This window comes from Solanum pennellii, chromosome 7, assembly GCF_001406875.1.
Source record: "Solanum pennellii chromosome 7, SPENNV200".
Classification (NCBI taxonomy): Eukaryota; Viridiplantae; Streptophyta; class Magnoliopsida; order Solanales; family Solanaceae; genus Solanum; species Solanum pennellii.
The window spans coordinates 78,788,926-78,800,870 of NC_028643.1; the positions used below are offsets into that span (position 1 = coordinate 78,788,926).

At 35.2% G+C, this 11,945-nt stretch overlaps 1 protein-coding gene across 1 annotated transcript in view; it reads right to left on the reverse strand.

Annotated features, from left to right (window-relative positions):
* Positions 1 to 10,278, reverse strand: part of LOC107025845 (proteasome activator subunit 4) — a 20,531-nt gene extending 10,253 nt beyond the window's left edge. The window contains exons 1-25 of the mRNA XM_015226610.2: positions 9,987 to 10,278; positions 8,051 to 8,153; positions 7,852 to 7,964; positions 6,749 to 6,871; positions 6,356 to 6,457; positions 6,104 to 6,269; positions 5,767 to 5,883; positions 5,617 to 5,684; positions 5,426 to 5,527; positions 5,124 to 5,340; positions 4,748 to 4,981; positions 4,541 to 4,668; positions 4,296 to 4,413; positions 3,992 to 4,210; positions 3,749 to 3,904; positions 3,042 to 3,118; positions 2,676 to 2,884; positions 1,796 to 2,012; positions 1,633 to 1,712; positions 1,428 to 1,545; positions 1,170 to 1,340; positions 529 to 697; positions 408 to 451; positions 272 to 314; positions 41 to 183 (exon numbers count right to left, since the gene is read on the reverse strand). Of these exons, the coding sequence (XP_015082096.1) occupies positions 41 to 183; positions 272 to 314; positions 408 to 451; positions 529 to 697; positions 1,170 to 1,340; positions 1,428 to 1,545; positions 1,633 to 1,712; positions 1,796 to 2,012; positions 2,676 to 2,884; positions 3,042 to 3,118; positions 3,749 to 3,904; positions 3,992 to 4,210; positions 4,296 to 4,413; positions 4,541 to 4,668; positions 4,748 to 4,981; positions 5,124 to 5,340; positions 5,426 to 5,527; positions 5,617 to 5,684; positions 5,767 to 5,883; positions 6,104 to 6,269; positions 6,356 to 6,457; positions 6,749 to 6,871; positions 7,852 to 7,964; positions 8,051 to 8,153; positions 9,987 to 10,147 (3,398 nt within the window). The 5' untranslated portion in view covers positions 10,148 to 10,278. The remainder of the gene's footprint in view (positions 1 to 40; positions 184 to 271; positions 315 to 407; positions 452 to 528; positions 698 to 1,169; positions 1,341 to 1,427; positions 1,546 to 1,632; positions 1,713 to 1,795; positions 2,013 to 2,675; positions 2,885 to 3,041; positions 3,119 to 3,748; positions 3,905 to 3,991; positions 4,211 to 4,295; positions 4,414 to 4,540; positions 4,669 to 4,747; positions 4,982 to 5,123; positions 5,341 to 5,425; positions 5,528 to 5,616; positions 5,685 to 5,766; positions 5,884 to 6,103; positions 6,270 to 6,355; positions 6,458 to 6,748; positions 6,872 to 7,851; positions 7,965 to 8,050; positions 8,154 to 9,986) is intronic.
* Between the last annotated feature and the right edge of the window lie 1,667 nt (positions 10,279 to 11,945).

Below are 11,945 nucleotides of genomic sequence, written 5' to 3' on the forward strand. Positions count from 1 at the left end.
GGGGGGGGGGGGGGGATGACATTACATAAAGCTTTCTTACCGCCAGTGCAAGTTGGAGCTCTCAAAACTCAAAGAACCTATCTCAGAAACCAACACTCCAAAATCTGTTCCTTCTGAATTGCCTGATGCCTTAAACATGTTTCTGGATACTCCAGAAAAATGAATGTTGTACTTAATGAAAAGCTGTAAGATATCCAATAAAAATATAAACTTTCTTTTGTCAACATAGAAAAGAGAAATGAAAAGACTCGACTTTGAATGTATATCTCACCTCATTGATGGCTTTCTGAGCTTTTAGTGTTTCATGATGAGAGCTTCAGCAATAAAGATTCGGTAACACAGAGTCAACACCAACATTGGGCTATAAGGAATCACAAGCTAAACAAGATGCAAGCAAAAGAATTTACCTTGACAGAATTCCAAGCAGGAAGGAAGAAAGTGCCTTCAAATCCTTGTGTCATGAAGAGCAAAAACAAAGTCAGGTACTCACTTCCTAAAGAATAATGCATGTAGTATGAAGATCAGTACCGTTGTTAAACATTTAAGAACAGTTTGCGTTGCAAGGACTGCACAGGAACCTAAGACTGCGCATTCTGGTGAGCTAGAATTTTTCAAGTTCTGACTCAGACTGAGCACACATTTTGAGATTGTAGAGGGCCATCTCTTCATCATCTTCAAGAGAGATTTTCCAGCAAGTCTGAGGAAATGAGTAGATAGATGAGATACAAAAAATCTTCCAGAAGATGCAACTTGGTTATGGGACCTAATCATTAGCAATCAACATAAAAATGGTCTTCCCAATGGAAATTAAGAATGACAGGACAATGACCATGAGAGATATGCACACAGTTAGTACTCCTCATTGTATTGCTTAAATCACTCAAAAGATTATATCATTATTCTACTTCCATGACTTCCCTACAACAGGATAAAATAGCATGTAATCATATTAGCTTAAGCACCTATTTAATATATGAGTACTAAGTGAATGAGTAAAAGGTTTAAAGGCTTCCGTATGTCCAATATAGAGCGACTGTGAAGCTCCTGTTGCAGCTATTCTATTCGTTGATGTAGAAATATTTCAAATTCAATGAATTTATAAACTTTGACCTCATTTAAGGCAAAGAGGACACATGTTCAGACAATATGATTGAAATATTAGAACTCACCCACGGACTGTTTCATAACTATGCAAGGAGAGATTAAGAAGATCATCCGTCAAATGAATGATATGATCTGAAGGAGATACATTTGCACTCAGCCGGAAGATATGATATGATGATTGTGAGGCTCTCCAAGTACTATGCATGCATGCTTTGTCAATAAGTGCCCAACTAGGCCTGCAAAATTGGTGTTATCTTCAAAGACAGAAACACCATATTCAATATGGCCGTGAGTCTTACATACAAAAGCATAGCTAAATTTACCTTTTTTTCCCTTTCGAATGAGATGACACAATAAAATTAACTGGAGGTTCTATTATGGCAGAGGATTCTAGTTTCCAGGACTGCCTGTGATTTGACCACTCATCATATTCTGAACTCCCTGTTGACCATCTCAATAACTTAGGATACAAGTTATGGGAAGACCCATAACAAGAAAAAGAAGATTGTACAAAGAAAATTCAACTACCGTAGTTCCCCAAGGAGTCAATTATACGAATCAGAAGCAGCAATAGAATGCTATCATCTGATTTTTCCTCCAGTAAGTATCTGTCACGACAGTAGGGGTCAAATTCACCACATGAAACCAAGGAAGAGAAGCAAGAAAAATTTATAAGAGATAAGATGAATACTGGCAGGTTGCATGAATAATGTCAGCAGCCTTTGCTCGCAGTTCCATGGTGCCAACACATGAACCAGAAGCTCCAGCAATTACGAAAGGAATGTCAGGTTGCTCTTCAGCCATCCCGTTCCTATAGGATGGTCTGAAATCAGGTAGACACGTTAAAACACCTTGAAGTGACGAATCGATACGTAGAAGGGTCACTTTTAAGTGTTCTTTCTCTATGCCTGCAATCACAAAGTAAAAGAACAGTAAAACAATGAGTTACAGAGAAGGATACATAAACAGCACATATTTTTAAATGAAAAAAAAAGAAAAGGTCGACAACTCTTCTTCTTTTTTGAGAAGGTAACAATTGTGTATATTGACAAGTCAGTACATGAATTGCACTGAAACCATATTTACAGCATAATTAAAAAAACAGAGAGCTGACTCAATTACAAACAAGATTTTAGGATGTATATAATTGAGTCAGTCACCTCTAAATATATTTGCTTACACCAGAAACAAAAAAAGTCTTATGCAATTTAGTAAGACAACTTTTAACTATACCTTTTTATTCTTTTTTATGCATGCTTTATATCTTTTTCTAAACAAATAATACATGTTTTGGGTTTGAATAGAGCAAAATGGATATAGAGAATTCATCTAATTGACCCCAACTTCATATTGGAACTAATACTTAACAAGTTTAGATCTTCCGGCAATAAATTTAAGGACTTATTCCAAGCTTAATGATCTATGCAAGTATCATTCAGCAAAATGTTATGCCTTCATTCAGTAGAGGAATAGAAAATCTCCATAAAGTCTATCATAACAAGTTTTATGATTCATCCAATTGGCAGATTGCCCTTTCAAGAATCAGAATTGTAATAAAAAATAATAGTTACCTGGATCAGAATGGATTTTGGATTTGCATATTTTCAAAAGGTCATCTAAAGGAGAATCAAGATGCAGCTTCAAGAGTTCATTTGCAAAATGAATTTCTTCAGAGCAAGGGACATGCCACTTGGGGGGTAACCAGGGTTTATCTTCGGTAAAATCTTTTGTGCTGATCCATTCCTCCAGTGCAGGGGCTGCAGCATGGTGCAAAACACACCTGGTTTTTTGAAGTGGAGCAATCAACAGATACATACATGCATGAAAAGTCATCTAGTAGAAAACACTTGTCCCATATATCTTGACCAAAAAATTAAATAGAAAGAAACTGAATGGTGAATGTATAAAATTCTTAACCAGACAAAAGTTTCACGTACTTGTACTGGTTGATGGGATAGTAAAGAACAAGATTTCCAAGGAGAGATCGAAGGAGATGATCACCAGCACCATTAACCTGCCATGTACAACTATTCTTATCAGATAAAATTGAAGGACCAAGAATACTTTGGTTCAAAGCTTCATATGAACAATGGTCTAGCAGGACTAACTGGGCGTAAATAAACATATATGCCGGTAACTGTAATTCTCAGTTTACTACTACCCAAGACAAAAGTTAAGAAGAGTCAACTTCTAAGACAGGTGAATAACTGACACTGCTGCAAATAAAAGAAATGATTAAGGTCTTATAACCTTTTTGGGATAATTATTCTCGAAAAATACTTGTACCTTAATCAAGCACAAAAATTGGCTCATTAAGTGAGGATTGTCAACAACCTTATATACTTGACTAGTATTGGACTCTAAGACCTGAACGCAAGCACTATATGCCATGGTTGGACTTCTGGAGCACAGAAGCAACATATATAAGGTTCCAATAGTAGAAAACCAAGAATAAGACGGGTCTAGTTTTCATATCATGTTACATAAGCGGACCTTACGCCTAACTCAACCCAAGAGGTGAGGATTGTCCAACACTGTGTAATGAGACAGCAACCTAAATATTTGATTAATGTGGGTACAATCAAGGGTTTATAACAATAAAAAGGTAATCATCAGAAAATGATGTATAGTTGGAAAAAAAAACCTTCCAAGATGGTGAATCAAAAGCATAAAAAATAGCTTCCTTGAATTCGTCTTTGTAATGAAGAAGTGATGGACCTCCATAACTAATTGCAATAGATAAAACTTTCAGATGATATTCAATTGCAGTTTCGAGAGCGGGAGAGACCATTGGCTTTGCCTGGAGAATTGAAAAATGAGAAACCAATGCAGACCGTAAGTCGAATCCAGAAGCATATTACAATAACCATTAGTTAAAGAAGAGAACCTTGCTTGCTTCAGAAATTTTAAAAGCTCCTCTTCCACCAAATCCTGTAACAGGTGTTCCTTTTAAGGATGATAGAGCAGACTCCAACAGGGGTTTGATAAGGTGAGAAATTGCCTCATCAGGGTTAGAGTGAACACAGGCACAGCAAAGCAGTCCAACCTCTGCAATAGCCCCAGGAAGAATATTTGTTGTGACAAACTTGGAAATTTTTTTAAGAGCCTGCTCAGTAAAATAGAAGTTAACATCAATAGAAATCGTAAATCTCAGAACAAACATAATCATTTTGAAATCCAGAAAAAGATACCTTCTTGAATAGTGCTTCTGAAAGCCTCCCAAGCAGGATTTCCAGCATGCAAAAATAAAATGGACCATCTTCTACCAGGAAAGTTCCTGAAGTTGCTTGCGAATGAAGACCTTCATTACTGAAGCACCAGTTATTACAAAGCCTTGAGCATTCAATTGACTTCATTTACTTGTGCTCAAGTTTTGTCCCATTAAAAATGGAAAATATGATGCAAAAGGGAGAAGAATCTATCTAGTGATACTTACACAACACTGTTAGCTTCCAAATTCTGAAGTAACGAAAATAAGCGGAACAAGAACTCGTCAAGCCATTCTGAAAAGTGAAATCCCGGCATGATTGAGGACTGGTCCATAGTCTCTTCCAGTATAGCCATCTGCAAGGTAAGACAAATAAGCATAATCCTTTTGTGGATAAAGCCATATCTGGGAAGAACTTATAATATTGGTACGTACATTGGAGAACAAGGAGCCAATTAGTTGCATTGTTGCTAAGGTTTTAGGTGGGTCATTGGCATCCATCCCAAGTAATGCATTCGACAAGGAAATCATCATCAGGTCAACAAGTGAATCAGAAGGATCAACAACGTCCACAACCATGGATGAAGCTGACAAGGTAGTCAGGAGAAGAGATCGACCAGCATATGCTACAGACGTCACAGCACTTTTCAACTGGTGAGTGGCTGTCATCTATTCAGAAAATTGTAGTAAGGGAGTAAAACCATCAGTCTAATTCAAACAATATTAACTCTTCAGCCAAGTAGGAGCATTTGTAATGACTCAAAAGGAGTGTGAATCCAAATTGCCAAGATTCTTTCTTAAACAAACTAACCGTCTCTAAGGCCATACGAAAGCGAGATGATAGAAAGGGAAGAACCAGAGATGGTTCAACATATGAAAGGATAGAAGTGGCAGCTGCAACTGTTTCAGAAAGATGTTCATTTTTGCTATACTGTCCACGATCAATTAGCTTGAGAATAGAATTCACAAAAGAAACCCTCTCTGACTGCCCTAGGAAGATTTCAGACTGCTCGCCGTCATCTTTTCTCCTGAGCCCACCATCTCACAGTCAGACAAAGGCTACATACTCTCATATAGAATCTAGAATTACTATGATAGATTAAAAATTCTTACTGTTGCTCATTTTGCAAGCGTTTCTGAAATATATTTACCAAGTGGAACAAGAATCGCTCCAAGGAATAAGTCCAGCGACCACCATTAGAAGGATGGTAATACCTAAAACAACAAAATGAGATGATTTACAAAATTTTACAAGGCAAAATTTTTTAAAGTAAGGTGATATAAAATCTGTGTAGAAAACGAACTGTTCCAAGAGGTTGACCAATTTCTCCAAATGTTCTTGTGCAGAACCACCAGGTTTTAGTAGATAAACCTGCATTTACATTGACAAAAACAGAGGTCATTTTTGCCACATGCAGATGTATTCTTATGATCACTTATACAAGTGCGCTTACTATAGATTTAGCAATGGCTTTTGATGGAGTGATTGTTCTATTTGAGAACAAGAATCTTGTGTTTCTGGGAACATCCACAGAGAATGGGTTTGACCCACTGCCATTTGCTACTGGAACCTGTGAACAAAGATGAATGAAATATTACATGAGAAACACCAAGGCAACAAGTTCCATTTCTCTCTAAAATAAGGAACCTTCCAATATACAATTATGATGGAATATGATCTTCCATACAAGGCATAGTAATAAGACAAACTTGTTTGCACATGCTCATTTGCTAAGAAAATTTCTTCAAGCAACAAAGATAAAGTCTATGCAACATAAGTACATAACCTACCTCGAACATATTCAAATATTTATTGAAAATATCTGGTAAGAAATGTTCCCAGTCAATGAAGCTATAGTTCTTTAAAACACGAGCTGTAACAGAGGCCCACTGGCTGTTCCAAAACTGGGAATTTGGTACGGAATCCCAGTGGACTAAACACGTAACAATCCAAGTGCTGCCATAACACCAAAAAGAGAATTAGTTTACTTATGTAGTGAGATGAAAGTGAAAATATCTTCAGAAGAAGTAAATTGTCCTTACTGAGAAAAGAAATCCTGGTTGTCTCTATTGGTAGGAAGGAACAGTCTTACAAAACCAGCACCCTCAAAGGATGAATTGTGCCATGGATTTTCAAGCAAAGATCTGCAAAATGCACTCCATTAATGAGTGAGGACCTAACAAGCCAAATTCAACCCTAAAAAATTAGCTCATGAGAGGAGAGCTATCCATATAAGGAAAACACAACCCAGTCTTAACACTCCGCACACGTGCAGGACTGGAACTACACCGTGGATAACATACTGTGGGGCCCAACATTGAGAAACACATCAATAGTGGTTGATGGATCTTGGACTAGGAAAGAAGTTCAGCAAACACCCTAAGTTACTGTCACTTTTTGCACTTCCAGAGCCTAACCCAGGAAGTAAATCCTACCTGAACTCGGACCATATCGCAAATGCAGAGCCTGAAGGGAAAAACCTCCGGCAGGATCGTACAAGAGAAGTAACGGTCTCAAAATGTCGCTGTCTTATTCTCCACCCTTCTGGGCCTGTATTCCTTTAGCAAATAAAGTAGTTCAACAAATCAGCATAAAAGTGTATTGAAAAGAACAGTTGCTGGGTTAACGATACAAAAGCTACATATTAAGTACCTGACAATGAAATTTAGATACGTATTAAACTGATTAAAGCACAGATCCCACTAGTTACGGTAGAAAAGTAGTAACAAAAAGAAACATGTATCACCTCTAACCTCCAAAAAGACAGAAATATGTAGTATGTGAGCAGTCAGATTTATATGATATTAGGCTTATAAACATCAAATTTCAGAATGGGTTGATAATGCCACTTTTTGCGAACTTCTTACACTTCTAATATTGCTGCTGGTTATTGTATTTTTACTTCCCATCCAGATTAACTAATGACATCTAAAATTCATTAAATTGTGAGTGACGCGTTGACAAAGACCATCAAAAAGGATCATTCCTTATTTGAATTACTCTCGCATCAATAAATCTATGGAAACATGAGGTACCCAGTATGAGTTAAGAAAGATGAGAATAAGAGATGAATCTTCAACCTCCATCTGGAATTGACAGGGAGAGACATGGATATTTTTGAACCCTAAACTATTTGCAAATTTTTACTAAAATTGAATACAAGATTGAGGAATAATTCAAGGCTCTTATCACTTTTACACATCCATTAAACAGCAAATGAGTGTGAGCCCTGATGAGGTTTTCAAAGCCATGAAAGGAGACCATACTCCTAAGCTATTGACCAGCAACTATTAGGTTTCACAAACTTCATGAGGGTAAATGGCATATTAGCTGCAAAGGCAATCAGATGTAGGTTCAGGAAAGTTGTTATCTGATGTAAAATCCAGGTGTCTTAGTTGTGACCACAAATGAATCAATTTTTGAGAATGGTAACAAGACCACCAAACAAACTGATTAGGATGTCCATACAGAAAAGAAAATAAAAAGCAAGCTAATTAAGGAACAAAAGGTTACAAATAAAAGTAAAGCAGAGACTTGCCTCGTGAAATGTGTGTGAATCAGAGTATCATATAAAGGGCGCCACTGAACTTCCAAGGACAACTTTTTCCGGTATTTATTCAGTAGCTTTACCAAGATATTTCCCCATCTAACCTGATGAGAGCAAATGACCTTAACTATGACGATAGACAGCCATCAAAAAGGATATGCATGAATATGTATCTTTCTGAAGAAATTACCTGAGCAAAAAGTTTATTTTCTGATATACGGAACAATTCCAATCCAACTTCAACTACTTCTGTAACATCCTCCAGAGCTAGTTCACTTTTTGCTTTTATGAAGCTGCAGGTAAGTCCATCAGTAAATAGGTTTATATAATTCAACAAGTTTGTGTTAAGTTTGCACAGGTCTCAAGAGATAAGTATTTCTTTAGTCAGAAATAACAAGTTTTTTTAAATCAACATATTTTTTTCTCAAGTCGTGCCAAGTCTATAAATCTTGTTATCGTATCAGGATTAGCATGTTTTTCAATTCTGTAGAAAATAAGACAGTAAAATTAATCATGTTACTTGAATTGAAGAGATTCAAAGACCCCAGACTAAAAAAAATGAAAGAGACAGCAAACCAGGGAGTAAAACCATTCAGCACCCGGAGATGGTACCTCAGGCATTCTAGGTTGTACGTAGCCATTGACTGTTAAAATATAAAATAAGATTAATTATGTATTTTCTACTATTACACTTAGTCCACAATTATCTACTTAGTCCATTTGAGTCCTGGAACTGTCCAAAGTGTTATCAGTTTGTAAAAGGTTCACAAGTTCAGTGAGGTTTGTACATGATTGTAATAGAAATGGGTTTATGTAATGAAATTTGTTCCTTCACTTTACTTCTCTTCTTTGCTGTTTATTATTCTGTCAATTCCACTCCTGGCTAGTTACACTGACCCTGGTTAGCGTAACAGTTGGTATCAGACCCATCGATTCCTTCCGGACTCTCTGCTAGACTTAAAAGTTTGGATGAAGAACGGAAGAAGGTGGAGGCATAACTCTCCCGGGTTCAGAGGTCGGAGAGATTGGAGAAGCCTTAGTATGAGAATCCTGAATTTCAAGTGACTGCACAAGAGATCACAGAAATTCATTGGATGATGAAGCATTTGATGAGACAAGCAGACCTCATTCATAGAATTGAGGAAATGAATGCCTCAATATCATACACAGCTGTAATGTTGCAAGGCAACACCTACTTTAGCTCCTCTAAATAGTAAGGAAAATTTTCTACTGTCAGTCCTATGTCTGTCTACTACTACCATAAGCTCCCTCAACTAGTAAAAGAGTGGTACTTCCAATTGTTCCTGCATCCATTTAATCCCAAGGGGAAAGTCAACAAACACCTACTATACCTTTCCCTTCGCAACCTCACTTCCAATACAAGAGCCTATACCCAATATTCTTTCTAATACTTAAATTAACTTTTCAACAGCGATAGTGCTAAACTCGATTCCCCTGAATTCAATAAATGCAATCCTAGAGATAGTGGTACAGTCTGCTTCCCCAGTGAGATTTTGTTGTCCTTGAGCAGAAAGTCTATCTTCTGAAGAAGCTAAATGAGAAGACTGCAGTTTGTGAAGTCTCAATTTCCAACTTCTCAGTAATAGAGTCTAATGTTTAGAAGGAAACTGGGATGTACCATCCAGAGATGGTACTTCAAGCATTTTAGGTCTGAACATATCCATTAACCATTAAAATATGAAATGAGAGTAGTTAAATATTATCTATTAGTATCCATAACTAGCTCCTTAGTCCATTTGAGTCCTGGTAAGCTGTCCAAATTGTTATTAGCTTGTTAGGAGGAGCATATACACGTGATTGTAATAACTGGCTCTACACGATAAAACTTTTCCCTGTCCTGTTTATTACTCTTTCATTTCCATCCCGGACAGTGTAACAAACCAATCAGTCCACTCAGACTCAATAAATTCACATACATCAGACCACGAAACCGAACAAGCAGTACAATTCACTGTACACCACACTGAAAAAGGTGAAAAAACTACAAACTCACATGCCAAAATAAAAAACTGAACTTGCAAGTGAGTGATCAAAGTCAACGAGCAAATGAATTCAGTATACACACAAGGAATTACGTAAAACTAGGAGCGAAAACTGAAACTTACAGGTCAATAACGGAAACCCATTTGAGGGTAGCATAAACTGAATCGGGATCATCCGACTTGTACGATTCTTTAACTGATTTCAGTACTTTAGCAAAGGATTGTTTCTCCTTTTTCGTCTCTTCTGCCACCGGCGGCGGCAACCAAGCGTTATACAAGTGCATTTCAACTGATTTTTACAGTATCTGAGAACTGAATTGAATTCTGTTAACAATGGAGAAATGTAAAATGTTAAAAACCCCTCTTCTTCACTTGGGATATTTATAGCGAGGGTCTTTTCTTTCTTCCCAAGACAAATTTTGACCATAACCCAATTTGGAGTTTGGCTCAACTCATTTAATTTGAGCTAATATTAGGGGATGCGGAGTTATAATTTTGAGTTTAATAATTTAAAATTATTATATAAAATTATAGTATTTTATCGAATTTATAATTAAAATGTGTTTTATTTTTTTTTATTATGTGTAATATTTTTGATATTTTATTATTTGAATCATTTTATAATTATAATGTTCGGATTGAATTATCTGTATCAATATTTATGTTATGAAGATTTTGTTTGCTAAATTGAAAATATCATTTAATGTTTTTGTTTTTAATATAATTTTTTTTTAAGATTTCATAATTTAGAAATTCATTTTATTATTCACTAAAATCGCAATGATAATACATTTTAAGTTAATTTCTCAATTACTCTTGTTTTAGCTATTTAGTATCACAAGTACCCTTAATCTTTGGTGTCTTAAATATGACAATGATATCTAAGATGTTAGTTAAGGTGGGCCAGGGGCATTACTACTAGTTGGCTGGCTTATTTGGAGACAACAGGGGCATTACTATTAGTTAGCTTACTTTATAAGTATTTAGAGCATATTTGGTTCAGCTTAAAAGCTGGTCAAACTGACTTAAAAGTTAATTTTTGACTTATTTAGCTGTTTGTTAATATTCAAAATAACTTATTTTAAGTTAAAAAAAACTTATTTTAAGTCAAAAGTTAAAAGCTCGGGTAGGGGTGCTTCTTTTTTTTAGCTTATAAGCTGTTTTAAGTTGACCACATTTTTACCTTTTTGTCCTTAATATTTTTATACAATCTCTAAATTACCCACATAACCCTAACATCTCTTTCTTCCATAACCCTTAATATTTTTCCTCTTATAAATAATTTGTGATGAGAAAGAAATATGTGAATGATAGCAAAATATAATTATTTATGGCTGTAAAATATAAATTAATTAACTTTATTATGCTAACAGCTTTTAAGGGTATTTCAGACATTTTGATTTAAAAAGTTGTTTATCAGCACTTATTTGCCAAACACATCAACAACTTTTTTTTTAACTTCAGCACTTTTATCCAAACGCATAACTGCTTATTTTAAAAATAAGTTTCAGCACTTTCAAAAGTACTTTTTTAAAGCTGCTTTTATTAAGCACATCCAAACGGGCCCTTAGTTGTCTACTTTATAAAAGGCACGCATATTAAGATAATAATAATTAATATAGTAAAGTTACAATTTTATCCTTATTAAATATAATCTCAAAAAGGATGAATTAAAACTATGAAATTTTCAAAAAGTTTAAGTGAAGGTATAATAGAAAATAAAATTGTCATTTTTTGATTTGTCAAAATGGACAAGTAAATAGAGACATCTAAAAGAGAAAATATGGACAAATAAATAGAGACAGATGAATTATGTTTTTAAGAGATAGAAAAAAGATATTTTAAGTATTTGTGTAATATTTAGACATTACACAAAAAATTATTTTTATTTAAATCAAAATAATTTTAAAAAAATCAAATGTTATACATTGTGATTTCAAATTCAAGTCTCTTCAATTATAAGTCATAAGTTATATACTCATACATTAGTTAAAACGTGTCTCACAATATTATTCATATGATGATTTTATTAAACACACTACGAATTAAATGAAATTAATGAGTAATGCTTACTATGTCGGA